Here is a 19,276-nt window from a genome sequence, read left to right as displayed (position 1 = left end):
TACGACCTGGCCAGCTTCATTTTTGCCAGCAGATCTGCTGCAAAACTTTAACTGAAAAAATATATAAACAGATCGTCCACAGATCCAGACACTGAAATCTGATTAGTTTAGACTCTTTGAGCTGTCATGTTCATAGCTCATAGTGATTGTACAACATTGTGTTTAAAGGCTTCCTAAATCTTACATTTATGGGGTGGGAGTAGTATTATCATTTATTATTATCATCATTCATGCTATCATAGAATATGAACAAAACCTGAGAGCAGTAATTCATCTAAGCAATTAAAATATTGGATTAAAAAAGTATTTATTATTGATAAGATGACTGTGAGTGAAAAACACTCAGAAACAGCTGTATTTTCTCTTAGGGTTTCATGAATGTTCACGAAACGTGACAAATGAGTGATTGATGAGGCTTTAAAAGATTCACAAAGAAGAAAATTTTATCTTCAAATGAAAATACTTTGAAAGAAAAAAAACATGACTAAAAGTGTTTGGAGTAGAGATTTGCCAGGTTGCCATTTAAGAGTAAAGCAAATGTGAAGCCATAAAAGGCTCCAAGAAGAAGAAATATGAATTAGACACATTTCCTTTGCAAGAAAAATAGCCTTGACACTTGAAGAAATGGAAAAGAATATAAACTAAATAACTGCGGTGGACATCCACAGTAATGACTTTAATCTCTTGGAATATTTGGGATATTTTATGCAGTCTGAGAAGATTCCAGCCACTACAGTCTGTTGACTCTGTAGATTTCCATAATTACTCCTTGCCAGGTGTCAGATAAGACAAGCAAAGTTGTTTCCATTCCCCATACCGCGCACAAAGTTTTCACTGAAACAGTCGTAACAACCTCAACTGACCATTTAAACCTTTGTGCATTAAAGTAAACAATTTTCAGTTTTTACCATTAACGTTTACCTTTTCTTTTTTGCATCTCCTCCACATCAAGGCTGTAATTGAAACTCAGCTTACATAGAAAGACAACCGATCAGCTCCTTTGGTCTTCAGAACCGATTCAGTAGAACGTACTTTTATTTTGGGTGTAGTAACAAAAGCAGAGGTCACCTTTAAGATCCCAATTTAATGTCCCATTGCGTTTTCCCTGCTGGAGTGCCCTTGACATGGAAGTCAAATCCCCTCCATTCCCAGAAGTGCTATTCTGCCAGTGTCCCTGAACTCTGATCTGCCTCTGACAGAGAATGGAGGTGAATTACAACTGATCAATAGACTGTCACTTTTCACCAGTGCCAATTGCAAAGATTAAACCCATAATTAGAGTCAACGGCTCAAATGCATCTTTTGGTGTAGCAGCCATTTCCACTAGATCCTGCTTCGTTAAGCTGCAGAGTACTTCCTGGTGGTTCTGCAATTCATTCTCAGTGGTGGCTTCTTTTTTCTTTTTTTTTTTTCTCCCTCATAGCAATGAGGGAGTAAGAGCTTCATGGGTCCACACTGACCCCTGTGGATATAAATAAGTATTTCTCTTGCAACGGCCTCTCATTTGCATGAAAGATTTACCACATAAACAGGAAATAATGCCACACAGTTAATGTATTCTGCACAGAACCATCATGTTCTCTGTTAATGCACCATGAGGTTCTGAGACTGAGCTTTACAGTAGATTGGAGTTTGTATGATACAGCTCAATTTACCGCTCTGTGATGTAGCCCGAGTGGATTTGAAGCTTTATTGCTGCCTTAACATTATGTGATAAGTGAGCTCTCTAATAATTTCCCACAGTAACTACCAGCTCATGCTCAGCGTATGAGTGTGGGAACCAAGAACAAAGTAAAACAGTGAGAAAAAAGACAAAAAAAAATACCAGATACCATTAAGAAAGTGATGGCATAGTTTGCTGAGGAAAAAATTTGTATATTGATTCTATTCTGTACATAATGAAGCATCCTATCAATTATTTCCTCTTTTTGCCAACAGCACAATAAAATCCTCTTTTCCTGAAGACAAAAAATCCCTTAAATCAGTGCAGCTCTGACATATTCAAGCTTTTAGCTATTAGCTGTATTACTGTTTCTAAGGTTAAAACAAGTGAAGCACAAACACATTTTTCCCTGTGAGGAGAGTAAACATACACATGTATCATTACCAAGTCATAACTGCACATGAATTATTCCTTATTTATGAAAGAAAATGTGACCAGATGGAAATTACAATACATAAGCATTTGAATTTTCTATTCAGTGCAACCACTGCAGTCTGATCAGGAATCATTATTTTCTTTCTTATGTCAAGAAGGAAGCTGAAATTGATCTGAGATGTCAGACATAAAGTAATTTAAACCTCTGCTTCCACCTGCAGGTTAGAGCAGTCATTGCAGGTAAAAGAAGTAAAAAAGGGTGGTGATGGTGCACCTGAGTGGTTATCTGTTCATACTCAGATTTTATTCAGATACACAAAAGGTGTGTTTGTTGTTCTACGGCCCTGCAGGTAAGGTTAAATTCTCACTGGCTTTTAGGTCAATGACAGTGCCAGTTATTCCAGCATCACAGAGCATGCATATGAATGCATTAATAATTAATATTTAATTTTTCTGGAAGCTTGGCTGGCATGGCTCCCTCTCTCTCCTAACATCCTGCTTCAAATTCACTAAGCAACAATATTAAATTCCAGGCTCAGTCTCGTGCTGCTGGATACAACTAATTCAAGCCTTAAAGCTTAAAGAAAAGAAAGAAAATTTGGGTGAAAAAACTTCTACAACATTGTTGTTGCCAGGATACACAGGCAGTAATGTTATGTAGAAGAAAAAAAAATCCACATCTAAAAAACATGCAAGAAACTGATGTATGCTACACCAAAAATTTATCTAATTAAGGTCCAAAACAAGAGCAAAATGCATGGAAAGCCATGTGAATACTCTTAAAACTATGCAAAATGTTCCAAATACTAGTTTAGTCTTTAACTAAATTCAGTCTCTTTCAGTGGGCAAAATGTATGCAACCCTAAATGAAGCATCAGCCATGGCAGAGAACATGTCCTATGTCTTAGGCTATTTCAAATTATTGGTAAACAAACAAAACTTCTACATGGACTGCTGAAGTTTAAATTGGGTTAAAAACTGTCCAACACATTACGACCTTTAAGGATAGAGGCTAGTCATCATTTCCAATGAAGATGCTAACAGAACTTAAGAAACTGAGACTAAACAGCTGCTTAGTCTAAAAAAAATATCTTATTGAGGGGCTTATTGAAAAACCAAAGCTTTAATTTGCTAGGGAGCATAAAGATTGTACTCTGGAGTGCTGGAAAAAGGCCATGTGGTCTAATGAGTCCATATTTAGTTCCAAGTGATGGGCCAGATGAAGTGATGCAATCATCATGTTTTGTGGGGGAAGCGTAATGATCCAGGTTGCTCAAGCAAATCAGGTCTACGTCATTTTTCTCTCTGTTTGATTCCTAAGTAATAACACCAGGATCCATCAGGTCCAAACTGTGACAGAGCTGATCAGGGCGCATGAGTCCAGATTTAAACACCACAGAGATATGCTGGAAAATACTTTAAGCAGCAGTCCAACTCTCCCTACTCATACAAATTTGGAGGAAAACTAATTTTCTGATGCTGCTTACTGAAATGGTGCCATCAGAAATTTGTGCCACAATCAAAGCTAAACTTGATCCAACAAAACATGAGCATGAATGTGTACGAGTGAAATTAGCAGCTGAAAAAGAAGCCAAACCCTGTGATCCTGCTCTGTCATAAAATCTGTGGAGTACAACATTTCAGAACATAAACCTACTGCAGGGTACTGATCGGCAGGGAAGTGAACGCATCTGCAAGGAGACATACATGATTTCATTCATCAGAACTACATGCATTCTGTTGTTTAGACTTTCTTTAATGCATTGAATGTGCTAATTACCTTATCAAAACTTCTGTTGATAAACTATTGGCTTGTTTCAGTTCTGTTTAAAACAGAAAAGAAACACTTGTCCAAAAAGTACCTGATAGCAGATTTGTGCCACTCAGACTGCCTGGGATCTTTAACTTTATATTATTTTGAGATCATTGCCCAGATGTCCCTAGAAACTAAGATCATGCTATGAACCTTATCAGTGTGGATCCATTTACTTTTGTTAAGTTGATGTTTTAGGTTGTTATTTGGTGAGATGTTGCGAGAGGTTCCCAAAAACATATTTCTGTATTATAACTGTTTTAAAACTTGCACCAATGCAAAAAGTAACAACATTATTCGTATTAACTACTTTCTGTTTGTACAATTTAAGCATTGCTTTAAATTATTAAAAACCCAGCCTGTTAATTAAAAGATATATTGGAAATTAAAGTAAATTAAATGAAATAATATCAATGTATTCTATTGTGAAAATAATTTCTGAAAATGAAAAATGCTACATGTGTTATTAAAAGAATAAATACAAGCAAGATATTTTCCACATTATTGTAACTGTAGATTCTTTAAGTTAAAACAATCTCCAAAGTGCATTTATACAAAAAAAAGGGCAGACACCATATTTTTAATTCACTCTTTGAAACTATTTGCAAATTTAGTAATTGCACTATTTAGTAATAGTGCAAAATATCTAAATGGCTATATTTATAGGGATTTCTGCCAAATATGTGACCTTTTTTTTAACAGGACAGAGTTGGTAAAATCAATAAAATCAGGTGCAAGTCCAAATAATCTTAAAAGCAAAACAACCAATTTCAGTGTCCTGATCTTTGATTGAGACATGAAAAAACATTAAAAAAGAAAAGCTCATTAAGAATATATATTTAATATTTCTTTTATTTTTTTTTTAACTGTAAAGATGAGTTAAAATGTGAGCTCAATTATAAAAAATCTCTTTTAAGAATCAGTTAAAACATCCTGGAATCAGCGTACTGGAATTTATAGAGATGAAGGTTTGATGATGTCTGAGTTCATATATGAGTTACATCCTCCACCTCCACCAGTCTAACAGCAGAGGGAGACAGATGACCATTTTTCTGACAGCGACACTTACTGGTGACGGTGAGAACGTTGGTCTTGACATCAGCAGTGATCTGGATACGACCTCTCCTCTCAGTGTGGTCTGTCCCACACAGGCTCGGCACATTGGCCACACAGCGCTTGTGGATGTTCATCATACAGTCTGGAAAACACATCAGACATGTTTAAGAAAGCCAAAGAGGAAAATATAGAAAATCTAATCTAGTAACTGTGATCAGTTTAAATTGGGTTAAGAAGCCAAAGGGGAGCACGTACGGTCACATCTCATGCCCTGGTGTATGAGGCCGTACAGTAGAGAGCCACAGTGGTCGCAGAAGGTGGGGCTGGAGTAGGTGTGGATCTTAAACTTATGCTTTGCCCTCGGGTCCTGGATAAGACAGAGAAAGGGAAAGACAGAGCTATCAAAACTACAAACTACAACTTTTCACTGTGATGATTAACACTGGAGAAATGTGCCAAAATAAACAGGCTAACATTTGTTTGTTTTTTTTTTTGTTTTTTTTATTGTTTAAAAAGGAAAACGAATGACTGAATTTTTATAATAAAAAAAAAGAGATAAGACATTTATGTTTCACGTCTCTAAAACCACTGTGAGGTTTTGAGGGGTAATGGAGCATCTCCTGAAAGTCTGACAGGGGGTGAAAATAGAGGGGCGTTGACACTGTAATCTGATCGAGATAAGCTTCATCTGTATTTCTTTGTTCACGTTGATTCAGAAAGGCTACAAAAGCAGCTACCAGCTGGGCCCGTGTGTGTGTGTGTGTGTGGGTGGGTGTGTCTGTGTATGTAAGTTAAACAACACTCATGGAGTCAGTTTGTTGAAGCCAAATTTCATCTAAATGAAAATACAGCAGGTGGGTGAGAGTTTGTACATCAGTCTGCTGCACACAGATGAACACACACATAGAGAAAGATACAGTTATTTCTACCAATAATCCAATAACATGACATCTAAGCATGGCTTAGCTCATAGTTTTGCTCACGGTTGCAGTTACAGAGAAACAAAGTCCAAAGCAGAATGGAAAATGTAATCTATGCATTATTCATGACATCAAAAGGAGGACTCGAAGTGTAATGGAAAGTATTGGTTCTTAAGCAAGCAAAAGACAGCAACAACAGAAGTAAGTAGTTTTTGTAAGAAAAAAAAAAACACATGAAGACTGGTTGGGGTGGTGGAAAATGCATCAGACCTACTGTAATAAGATATGAGCAAAGTGAGTTTGTGACATTGGAAGTGAATTTATTTTCCAGTAAAATGTGGCCTTTGAGCAGGTTTGTTGTTTTTTCCCCAGAGTAACACTTAAAAACTTCCCAGTTTTCCAGTTCATGTGGTAGCTTTTTTTTTTAAAAGATATAGTTGTCACATAGCAGGGAGCGAGATGGTGACAGCGGGATGAGGCAGCTCAGCAGGGAGGAGATGGATGAGATGATTTGTTCTCAGAAGTGTTGAACACATGTAGAGTGCCACAGAGCATGCATGGAAGCGGTGTTTTCTGTGTTATGTGTACAGGTTTGGGAGTGAATTAAAGCCATTTCAGACGTCTTGTCGACCCATTTTTAAAAACTGGTGATGCACATGGCGAGACTGTGAATAGAAAGTAACATTAATTGCATGATGATGCAACTTATAGATCCATTTTTGCAAATACATTTGTACTGGCAGTCTTATTTGTGAGAAAAGAAAACTTTCAAACCAAAAATAGATCTTCAGTAAAAACACGAATGTGCTCTCAGATGCCCTGTATTTACACCACCTGCAGATATAGACTGCGTACACATCATCCACCTGACAAGCCCCATTATTTCTGTGCCAGAAGAATTTATTTCTTGGTCCTCCACTTGCTCTTTGCTGTGACTGACCATAAAAATCTTCTGGCTTACAAAAGGGCAGAACGTCAGGCTGATCCACACGTGCACATTTCCAGGTGGACTGTGATTTAAAAAGGGAACATTGCCTGCAGTTGAGTGTTTCTGATTATCTTCCTGTGTACATGTGCACTTTTACTGTAGATCATTGTGACTCATTTTAGAAATAAACACCATTTCTTCTCTTTAACTGAAAACATGTTCCTCAATAACCTTGAGAAGAAAAAAAAAAGAGAAAACAACTATTTTCATCACATGGAGATCCTTTAAAAGTCTTAACTAAATTATTTTGACTGACAGATAATTGATTTTTAGATAATCATTCATAATAGAGGGTATAATTTAGGTGGAAAAATGGGGCTATTTCTGTCTGATGTGCGCTCATGTGACTGACACCTGCAGCCACGGCTCAGTAGGAATGCACACCTGTATCTAAGGACTGTGGTTGCACAGGGGATCAGGTTCCTTACACAATCATGCATCATGAAGCCCCAGTTGGGTGGGAACCCACATCGTGCAGTGAAGCAGACACAAATCAGTGCATCAGCTGAAGTCTTTCTGCCACAGGGATCCATCACATTTTCCTTTGACATGAGGAAGTGCTTTCTGTTACACGAGCCAGAACCAATGAGATGATTGCTTTCTTCTTTTCCTCTCCTGTACTGGAAAATATTGTGTCACTTTGGCTGAATTACACCCCCCTTATCACACAAGTTTCTTTAGAAGAGTGTGCTTCCTGAAGTTTGGCGTGATTGTGTGGGTGCCCGTCATATCTGCAAGTGTTTTTGCACAACTGATGACAGCCAATAAGAAACGCGGATCAGGAGTTTGGGTCGGAACGTTTCCCGGAGGCAGGGCACACCCTGGATAGGTCGCCAGTCCAAAAGTATGGAAAAAAAAGCTGGAAGATGGAGCCATGAAACAAGTTATGAGGGTAAAAATAATAATAATAAAGAAAGACATCCTGTTCTTGCCTTCTCCTCTTTAATCATGTTTTTTGTTCATGGAAAATCAGTGGAATCAGTAGGACAGAGCTTTCTGTAGAGCTGTGTGGGACTTAGGCTTTCATGAAAAAGGAGTGACTTCTTTTTATTTATTTGTCTATCTTTTCAGCAAAAACCTAAAATTTGTTGATCTAAGCCAAAAAAACAAAACAAAACAAAAAAAAAGAAAATTTTTATTTTAAGCCTTTGAAATAAAATAAAATATGCATAAAATTTTTGCGCGAAACACTCAAAAAAACTAAGCTATTTATGAATATTACAAAATTACTTTATAACATTGTAAGGCACACTAGTACTCATCCATTCATGTATATTTTTCTAGATTAGTCCATTTCAATATTGTGGTTTGATGCCTGAAAGGTCTTACGCAAATATACTTTCCTTATTCATAATATTGTTTATTTTGTTTATCAGAACGTTTTAGCAGCATTTGTTACCATTTTTATAAACAATTCAACCTTTAATTTTACACGATTTTACTCACCAACATTGTACTTTTAAATAGTAGATGATACTCTGTGAGATTCCTGAAAAAAACAAGTGTCTTGAGGCTGAGGTATATGTTGTGTTGCAGAGGGTCGAAACCAATTGCCAGAATAGTGACTTGGCTCAGACATCCAGTGTTTTGAGTTGTTTTCTTGTCACTTTGTTCTGAAACTGTTTTTCTTTTGTTTTGGTTTAAAGCTTTCTTTGACAGCAGCGTCAGTCATTCCCGCCGACACAAAATCAAACACACATCCTGTCATGTCGTTTGTGATGTATGACAGGCAGAAAGACAGGCGGGGTCCTCGCTCACAGTCACTTAATCCCTCCAATACCTACTGATTTTTCTTTTATCCTCAATCTTATCAAGTTAGCTTAATTTATAAGGTTGTAAAAATCAGAACATTTGGTTCTTAGAAAGTCTTAAAACAAAGTAACAGTAACACCATATAACATTTTACATTAGGTCATTTCACAAAGCCAAAATACAGAAATCTTTGCAAAATTTTGCTAACCTAAGACATGATGCCATGTTCTCTTTAAAGAGGAGAGGCTTTTTTCACTGCAGCCCTTCCAAATAAGCCATACCTGTTCAGCTTTTCTGTACTGATATGAACATTCATTAAACATTTAGGCTGAAAATTCAGCTAAATGCAGAGAGCATCTGGAGCCTTAAATAAGACAATGCGAGGAAGGAGCTCCCATCACGCAGAGAGCAAACACAAAGGAGAGAGCCTACATTATAAGTTTATGTAGTCTTATTTCTACTTTTTAACTCCAGTGTTTTCCTCCTGGGGATCCTCCACACCGGTAGCTCTACCTGCTCTGTCTGCAGGGTTGTTGCCATGGTGACTGCCCTTGCTGTCTGGGAGGCTGGGGGTCCTGCACTGCAGCCCTGTGACCGTGGTGTGGACCCCGGCCTGCCCTGATCTGCGTGGTTCCTGTGTTGACACCCTTTGTGGTCATGGGTGGGCTGGCTTCCTGTGTGACTGGATTCACAAGATACAGTTTCCTCGCAGCAGCATCAAGCCAGATGCTTTCATTTTATTATTATTTTCATACTAACATTCAGTTCAGAGACAGTAGTTAGGTATGGGATTCATGTTCGTACAGAATGGGGTATGGACGGGTGGGGGGAGTGTACATGAGCTTTGTTTATAAGTGTGTAAGTGTGTGTGTGTGTGATTGTGTGTGAATTACTATGACGTGTGTTTTAATTTTTTGTTATATACTTTGGTGTGTAAAGGCTTTTAAATTTTGTTTTTAATATGCATCATTTGTTTTATTATGTAAAGCACTTAGTGTTGCTTTATGCATGTAAAGTGCTCTGTAAATAAAGTTGAACTAATTTCATTTGATTATTCTACAGAGCACCATTTATACACATGGATAAGAAAAATCATATAATTTGGCCCAATATAAAGGGACAGAATGTCAGTACAAGTCTGACAAAAGAACCATATCTTCCACAGTATTGTCACAGTACAGACACTGTCGGTGACAATATTACAAGGACATAACACTAAATAAAATCACATATACTCATTACACATGTCAACGAGGCTTGTAGAGTCTGAGACATACCTCTTAGGGTTTTTGTAAATTCTCTGACTGTTTCAGGATGTGACCATGGGCTGAAGATTGTCCGCTATGTTAAAGGTTTTCAGGTTGTGAATAATATGTCTCTCCGTGGAATGACGGACTCCAGGTGGATTGGAAATGATCTGATAGTCCTTTCCAAACTGATGCTTTTCTAAGATCATGGCTGATGTCTTTCCTCCTTGGCATTGTGTTAACACACATTGTAATGCTCCAGAACAGAAAACCGCCAAAACATTTACTTTTATACAAGTGTTCATACTGATAATGATCAGTTAATCAGATGAATAATAAAAGTACTCATTCTCTTAATTCTAATGGAAGTAGATAAAGCAGAGTTAGATTTTTACTCTGCTTCTTAGTGTTTGTTAAATAAATATATTGACAGAGTGTAATAAGTTACGTGCTGTTCTTTATCTAATGCATTTTGTTCACATTTTAGCAGCTGATAAGGTTGATTTTTTTTCCTCTTTGGATTCATAGAAGCTTAGAATTGAAGGATTGAGTAAATAAAGTTTCCATAAGCAGCAAAAAGCATACAAACGAGTTAACCATCTTCCTGTCCTCTACATTGCATTCTCAATCTACTTGTGAGCAGGTCTCTCATACACACATGTACACATGCCCACACACACATAAGCACACACGTGGTCCACACACACTGAGTTCTATACCATTAGCAAGCTGTGTGCCTGAAATGTAGGTTTCATTAGAGGATTTCATCCCTCGACCTCTCCCACAGGGATCCCATTCTATTAACCCAGATCTATAATTGAATTCTTCTTTTAAACATATATAACTGACAGAAAAAGAGAGGCGAGAGTTAAAATGGGAACTAATGGGCTGCAGACAAAGAGGCAATATTACTGACAACATAATACATCTTAGCTACCGTGTCTTTCTGGTGCTGCTTTGCCAAAGGCTAAAAAATTTTACAAATGAATGTGAATTCAGAGCCAATACATTTCTGAGACAAATAATCCAAACCACACTTTCCCTCCCTGCTTAAATATTGAGTTTATTATTAGATAAGACTAATGAAAGTAAAAATAGTATAACATCTATCATATTCTCTTACTAATTTGTGGTACTTTCTATAGAAATAGCTCCTTTTTTAATCACAAGGCCTCCTGTCTTCCTGTCTCCTATATTTTAATAAGTGGCTTGTGTGGAGCGGAGCTACCCTACATTCCCGCTGTGCAGGGGTTGAGGTCGTAAGGCCATGAACTCATTAAGGAGATGATATGGGGGGTGGTGAGGCCTCGTAATTAAGAGCAGGGGCCCCATGGGCAGGGTGGCATTAAAATAGAGGATGTACAAAACAGAGCTGGCTTAGAGGGATTGAATGGGAGAGATATTCAGGGAGGGGGAGAGTTACATGTATGCCATATATAGAAATAAAGGCAAGTGTCAGAGAAGACGAGGGAGGCCTCTAGGAAATCTGAAATAAAAGAGATGAAGGAGCGAGGCTCAACTGAAAAAAAAAGCTTTATGCTGCTTTTAATCAGTGGAAATGAACTATCTGTTATGAACTTGCAAATATAAAACTTAAATCACACACTAAGAAGTTGCAGCAGCAATGATAGGCGCCACTCAGTGCATCTCAACCTGGGATCCCCATCCCCCTTAACGGGACTACCGTGGACCACAGAGGGGTGAACGAGGCCTTAACTCCATAGAAGTTGTAAATATCTGCACTTGGAGAAAATCTTACTAAACTATCAGAAGTCTGCATGAGGATGAAGCATTGCCGTTACAAGCTGTAGTGCATTAGAACTGCAGGAAATATAAAGAAAGTATTTTTGAATATGTGCAACGACATACAGCTCACAGATGTGTTTTGAAACGATGAAACAGTCCAGCAGCACTGATTAGGCATCTTTAGGCACTGCTTTGTCATTATATGAACATGATTCAGAGGGTGAATTAAGCCTTGTTCTAGTGGCGCAGCTGCATACTTATTAAAGGAATAATGAGTGTTGAAGTTGTGGAACACGTCAGCTGCGATGATGCACTCTTTCACCTACAAGCTGATTCACTGTCAAGGAAATATATTCAGGAAAATGTATATAAAATTCTTCCACAGCCAACAATTACAAAAACAATTACAAAATTAATGATAGTAGATTAGAGTAATTTCATAAAAAATAAAAAAGGAAAGGCGAGTAGAAGTAGACTATCTGTAAAAAAATAGAAGTAGATTATATTTATATAAAACTATCTGATGGTGAACCAGCTGATAATTTCATTTTACCAAATTTATCTTATTTTCTAACACATAAAGAACAGAGGTTAAAAAACCCCACAGGCAACGGATTTATTGGTGTATTTCTGTACTCAGCTTGGCCTTTAAAACAGAAGTAATGAAAGAGAAGCTATTTGCATCTCTGCACACAGGAAGTGAAACAGAAGCAGTCAGGTGCAAAAGGTGTTTGTGTGGGGGGGGGATAACTAAGGTGGTTATTAGACATATAATGAGAAGAAATACTGCACAGACTTATCAGTCAGGAAACCAAGCAGCAAACACCAGTGTTTCCTCCGGAGGTGGCTCACCAAGTTTGCTTGTCAGATTTAAAGGGTTTTCCAGAGGGAGGTAAAGACATGGCTGGGAAACTTTAAGAGAAGTGTTTTGTTTTATTTTATTCTAAAGAAGCAAATGGAAAATCATTTTTTTTCTTTACATTAGAAATTAGTTAGAAAAATGGCTTCAGCTCTAAGTGTAAATCATTTAGTAATGTCTGTAACCAACTGTTACACTATACCTAGAATCAGTCAATTAAAATGTGTATGTTGGAGAGAGTCCTGCCCTGTGTGTCATTTTACAGCAGAAGCGTCAGAACAGGAACTTGAAAATGAGATAAGAAAGATGGAAGCAGCTCAGTCGCATCTCCAGCGCTGATGAACAATCTCAGGCCGTCTCAGCCTCTGTGATTACCTTGACTTGTTTTCCCACAACAAACTTAGAAATCTTAAAATGAATTTATTTGTACTCACGTCTGAGGCGGGTCCTTTATCAGCGCCTGGACAGGAGAAAGTGACGAACTCATGGCAACGTTTGTGAACCACAAAACAACACACTGTGAAGAGAAGAAGAAGAAGAAACATTCAGTCTGGGCATTCAGTGTAATGTTCTGCTCGAACGTCCAGACGAGATAAGTGATGTTTAGAGTGTGTTCAAAAAGGATGAGCATTACTTTGAACAACATGCGAGGTGAGTGTGACCCAGAAAGTATTTATTAGGGATAGGGAATGATTTTTTTTATTATTTTTTTTATTTCCAAGTCATTTAATTGTAAGAAATCAGCAATGTCAGAAGCATCCAGGAGGAGGTCCATCCACAAATCAGCAGTTAATGTCTAACTTTGTCATGAGATGAGGTTTAACTTTAGACATAAAGAGCAAATAGCAGACCTCATCTTGGAGATGACAGCTAAAAAAATGTTTCCCATTAGTTTTTTTCAAGGCTTTTGAAGTTTGCTTGAGATTCGTTGAGCCTGAGTTTCCAGTTCAATCATGAAAAACCATTAGCACAAGACAGAAGAAACTGCTTGATGACCTGCAGGTGAGCTGTGCTCAGTCGTCTCTATCATTTCATTATGTACTCAGCTGGAAAATACACAGGGTTTTTCTGCAGTCTAAAATCATACCAGTCATACCAAATTATAGAACTGAAGTCTCATTTAAGGAGAAGTCCTGCTTTGGAAGATGTGGCAGAAACCCATCAGTCTACATGAGTTCGCTGTCTGGGGAAGGGTGGTGTAATGTTGGAGCTGTGTCAAAAGTTCAGCCACACTTTGCACAGCTCTTCCAGACTACCAGAGGAAGGCTATCTATCTATCTATCTATCTATCTATCTATCTATCTATCTATCTATCTATCTAGAGGTGTAAATAATAGGCTTGATCATAATATATCAGTTTAATGTGTCCCAATATTGAAATATAATTTTATTCCAGGGCTTACTTGACTGAAAAACATGTTGTTCAATCTGTTCTTTAAATAAAAAATAGACTAAGCAACATTCTGATAATGATTTATAGAATGAAATGATTGCTTGGAAATGGTTTCTATATATGGTAGCTTACTGAATGAATGAAAACGATTACAGTATTGATGTGTTATCTAATCAATTCTATTTAAATCGTTTAGATCATTGAATAATTAAATAGATGCAGATTGCTGTTTGCTTACACTGCTAATATGGCATTGTGTATATTATTAAATATAATATTGAAATTACTTAATTATATAAACTTTAAATTTCCCTCTGTGATAAATAAAGTATTTTTCATAATAAGTAATAATAAGTGTGTGAGCGTCTTATCTAAAATGTTGCCACATTAAATTATGAGCATTTTTCAGCACTTTCAGAGAGCATGTTATAGGACAGTAGGGAATATTCAAGAAAATCCCTTTCAGATACTAAAGCAGTTTTACCCCATTTTTATTTAAATACAAGCCAAACTACAGATACTTTTTTAGAATTGTTGATGAAAGCTGATTTACAGTATGTGGCACGTATTGTGCAGTATTTAACGCATGAAAAGCAGCAACAATGGGAAATATAAAGAGGGATTCTGTGCTTCTATCTTAACACCTACACTCTCCTATTGTCACTCCCGCACTGCTGACTCATTGTCAAACCACTCTGGATAAGAGTGCCTTGTGAATGTCTAGGGTGTAAATCTAACCTTATACTTTAGTTACAGTGTGCACCAAAATGTCCTCTTACAAAAGAGAGAAGGGAGACTACACTCCCCCAGCACAGATTTGTTAACAATAATAGGAAGTTTCATCAAAGAAAGCTTATACATTTAAAAAAAAATGAATGAAAACCGGAACATGGCTCCTCTTTCCTGGTTTGTGACAATCAGTGGAGCAGAAATACGCGAAAGCTTCGATGCACAGCAAGCCCGTCATCTCCGTCATGATCAGTGTCAGCTCCACTGACAGGCAAGACAAACAGAGGAGGTTAAAAATATCACCGACACACACATACAGAGTTCTTATGATTACACCCTGGAGTCCACAGAATGTATGTCAAGTGACAGATACACGGAGATTTTGGGGATATCATAGCCAAAACAGGTTACACAATGACTACTCAAAACTAGTAAAGCATTGAAACTGTACATGCTAGTCTAGGAACTACAGTGTACTTTTATCATTTATAAAATTTCTTTATTTATTATTTTAATAGTAGGAAGGCCACAAAAAGAAATATTTGTTTTCTCATCATTACACACAGAAAAAGAAAAAACGGTGTACTTTATTTGCTTTTATAACATTTAACTAAATGGGTTTGAGCATGAGTTGTCTGCTTCCTTTTCCACTAGCGAGCACATTACAGAACACAGACTGGACAGAGTTGCAGAATCTATAGTGTGTAAACAAAATGCTAAACATAGCTACCATAAAAGATGGTTAGCGTTTGATATGGAAAGCCCCTCAACCAAGCATCAGTACTTGTCCCTGAAAATGTCCATCATTTTTACCACTGTTGCCCCTGAGACTTTACATCTGTCAGAGTCCAAGGGGGATAAGGTGAGGAAAGGAGAGGCAACACCGAAGCGTCGACATATATGTTGAGCTTATAGAGTAAACCCCCGTGTCGGTGCGCATATCGCTTTAAGAAACATGACCGATACAGCTAATGTTTGGCCTGTCACCGAGGCGCAAAACTGTGTTTAAGAGGAGGTGCGTCTGTCAACAGGATGCGAGTCTGCCAAAAGAATCACAAATCTTTTGAAGCATGATTCTTCCCGTGTTGGTCTGAATCCTACATACATAAAAGCACCTCCTCAATCCCGAGGCACAACAAAGTGAGGCATAAAAATGAGGAGGTCACAAATAAACACAGGTATAGAGACATTTAACAACCTCCTCATGGTTGCTTTATTAATGATGAATACATTTTATTTTTTATTATTTCTTTTTTTAATCATCAAGCTTCCAGAAAGCCGTCGTTTTATTATCAAGGACTGCTCTCAGCATTGTTGAGAGTGACGGGTTAAGGGAACCTCTTCAGGTCCCTGAGCCATCATATGCTTTGTCAACCAGAAAGGTTTCTATAGAAAATGTCTAGAGAAGTAGTTGAAACATTTAATTAATTCATTTTTTGTTCTGCTTGGTGCATTTTAGGGTGCTTTCATACAGTCCGTGAAGTCTGGCCTCCTGCTCCTAACGGTCCTTGTGCCACAGCATTACAGCCTTGGTGGGATCATACTCCCGGATTTTTGCTGTTTATTTTATTGTTTGAAAAATAAACTGAACAAAAATTGATAATAAATAAATTTAAAACGTATTGATCTGATTCATGGCAAATCAGTAGTATTGAATATAAATAGCTTATCAATAATAATAAAAGCTGATTTATAATAATAATGAACTTAATAACTGATCAATACAATAATAATAAGTATCATTATTATTATATTGATAGGTTAATCGGTTGACAGCTGAGTCACCTCACGCCCGTTATGCAGCTGTCGTCACCCTTTAGATTGAAAACAGCTAAGCTAAGAGGCTAACATCACGTCTGTGCTGACAGCGCGGCACGCCCAGGTGTGTTACCACCTACAGTCGGCACGCCCAGGTGTGTTACCACCTACAGTCGGTATGCGCAGGTGTGTTACCGGCTACAGTCGGTACGTGAAAAGCAGAACCGGGCCGTGAAGCAGACAGAAGGCGCCGCTTTATCCAAACCATCCCTTTACACTGAACTTTCTGGTTGGGGCTGTAAGCCCTGCTGACTTATCCTCCAGTTCACCGTGCTTTCTTCTGGAAAGCTGGTCGGCTCCTGCTAAAAATCTCCACATATTTACCCTACTTCAATAGCCTGAGCTAAACGTAAACAGTACGTGCTCGTCGTTCATACATGCAGACAGCAGAGGAACATAAAGAAGAAATCCACCAAAAGGAAGACTGAAAAACATGACTAATTTGGTACAAACATTTACTCGACATTTGGCGGATAGCTCTCCGAGATTTACTCGCCAAACGAAAAATTTACTCGCATTTGGCGCCTGGCAAGTGTTAATTTCTGTCTACAAATTCAGCTTATAATTTGCACTGCACACACTCTACATTTAATAATAAAGAAATCATGTGATCAAAACCCTACGCTTAGACCAATCAGACACAAATCTAGGCAACCTACGAAGTTTTAACAGGTCTATCTAACATAGCTTAGATCAAGCACCACAGCCAATAGGGAGTTTGCTCAAGTGCAGCAACAGATGGGACGGCCAACCCTGAAATGTTTCAATGAGGTACCAACACGCTGGAACAGCACATATCAAATGCTGGCAAGGCTAAATGGTGAGAAACCAGTGTGGGTATCTGTTGCCTCACTTTAAATAGACATAAATCCATTTACGGCTGAGTTTATCGTCAAAGGAGAAGCACTTCTTGTGCTTGCCCCTGTCCATCAAGCTACAGTGGAGTTGCCTGAGGAGTAGAAAGTTTCAGAACCAAAGGTCATCCCTTTAATGAAAATGTTATATAATGCACTTGAGCATAACACTTCAAATTTGCACACGCAGGCAGCAATAGACCTCCACGAACACCTTTGGTGATGAGTCACAGACACTGCCTTCAGTCTGGAGTCATTAGGTGTGTTTATCCTATCAACACTTTTAGACCCCTGATTTAAATCACTCAGGTTTCGTAGTTTCTCCAAATGCAATGAAGCGCTCAATAGACTGAAATCATGACGTGTGGCTGTAATTGGGCGCACATTGACAACAGATATCGACACCCATGTCAGGCACGTTATTCAATTTTATCAGTTTATTTGTGCAGTTATTTGCTTGCTAATCATGTACTGATTTGTAAAACTAAAATGTCAATTTGTTGTTTTTTTATAAAAACCTGTGGAAGCAGCTGGATGAGGAAGTTGGCAGACAGACCACGAACGCCACAGCCAATTCAATTACTGAGGTCCAGAGATACTGCGCAGAGGAAAACATTCCAAGATCCCAGGGTCCTTTAAAATACTGGGAAAACCAAACCTCTTCCAGTTGTCCCTACAAATTTTTATGCACACCAGCCTCATCAGTGCCATGTGAGTGGGTGTTCTCTAAAGCTACATCCAACTTGCATCAAAAATATGTAATCACCTCAATGCTAAGACGTTGGAAAAACATATTTTTTTGGAATAAAAATTAAAAAATAAATCAATAAAAATTCACAAGAATTTCACGTCATGACAAACGTTCATGTTATTTATTGACTGTATAGTTTAAAGATATCAGACATTTTAAACTTAGATTAGAGTATAAATAATACAATATATAAAATAAAATACAATAACTTAAACAATTGTGCAGACTAGGTTTTTGTAGGTTATTGAATTAGAATGTCAGTTGAGTCTCTCAACTAGGTTGCCTGCAATAATGTTTAAGATCCAGCAGGCGTCAGTATTGAGCAATACAGTGACACAGTACCGACACACTATCAATAGTTTGGGTAACGTGCCTTAACGGTTCACGAGGCCTCATTTACCAGTCACTACAAGAACCTACTGATTACCTGAGGCAAGAAAACAAACACTGAAACAGAAAGAGAACTGGCGTGCCATGAACACAGGGAACTAATTACAAAATGAGCATGTGAGGAAATCAGCAAAAGATATATATAAAGGCAACACAGGAAACAGTGGTGGTCTGTGCAGCCATTAACATATTGCTGTCTTTTCTTTTTCCTTTTGCTGGTCATACATCAGCTATAGTGCTCATCACTACCCCCAGACTCTACAGTGGTACTACTCATTTGCCACATCGGGCTATACATCTACATGCTCTCTGAAAATGGATCAAATAGCTCATGTAAAAGATGGACGGAAGGCTCCGCATCAGTCTTTAGCATAAAGCATAAACAGACCTTTAATCTGAATCGGTGAGTTTTCCAGAACTATCCACAACAACAATTTCTGAACAAACTTAAAAAGAGAAGCAAATATTTCTGATAGAAGAGCAAATTCTGTGATCCATCAACGTTTGTGACTGAAATGAACAAATATGTGTGAATTGAATGAGAATGCCATATATTTATTTTTTTATTTTCTTTTATTATTTACCTTTTGAAATTAATTTCTGCATATAATTCATGATTTATTTGTTCTTTGTTACAGATTTGTTCCCTTTTGGAGCTCCTATTATTTCAGGCCAGTTACTTTATCATAATCTGATGAATTTCTATCTTTTCTATTGGCAAACGTGCGCAGACCCGAGGGGTTATAATTAACACAAAAACACTTTCTCCACCACACATATAAATCATGTGCACCTCAATGGTACTTCTCTCCCACGCAATATCCTCTCTCTGGTTACACCACCTACTCACTGCAATGATACT

At 37.7% G+C, this 19,276-nt stretch overlaps 1 protein-coding gene across 2 annotated transcripts in view; it reads right to left on the bottom strand.

The window, feature by feature from the left end:
- LOC121628731 (protein kinase C beta type-like) overlaps positions 1–19,276 on the bottom strand; it is a 108,266-nt gene that overhangs the window by 56,349 nt on the left and 32,641 nt on the right. For both annotated transcript variants that reach the window (XM_041968038.1, XM_041968029.1), the window contains exons 3-5: positions 12,914–12,996; positions 5,223–5,334; positions 4,981–5,109 (exon numbers count right to left, since the gene is read on the bottom strand). In XM_041968038.1, coding sequence (XP_041823972.1) covers positions 4,981–5,109; positions 5,223–5,334; positions 12,914–12,996 — 324 coding nt within the window. The remainder of the gene's footprint in view (positions 1–4,980; positions 5,110–5,222; positions 5,335–12,913; positions 12,997–19,276) is intronic.

The sequence above is a fragment of the Melanotaenia boesemani genome, chromosome 2 (assembly GCF_017639745.1).
Source record: "Melanotaenia boesemani isolate fMelBoe1 chromosome 2, fMelBoe1.pri, whole genome shotgun sequence".
NCBI classification, from domain to species: Eukaryota; Metazoa; Chordata; class Actinopteri; order Atheriniformes; family Melanotaeniidae; genus Melanotaenia; species Melanotaenia boesemani.
The sequence above is the reverse complement of the archived record's forward strand: the minus strand, read 5'-3'. Positions and strand labels throughout refer to the sequence as shown.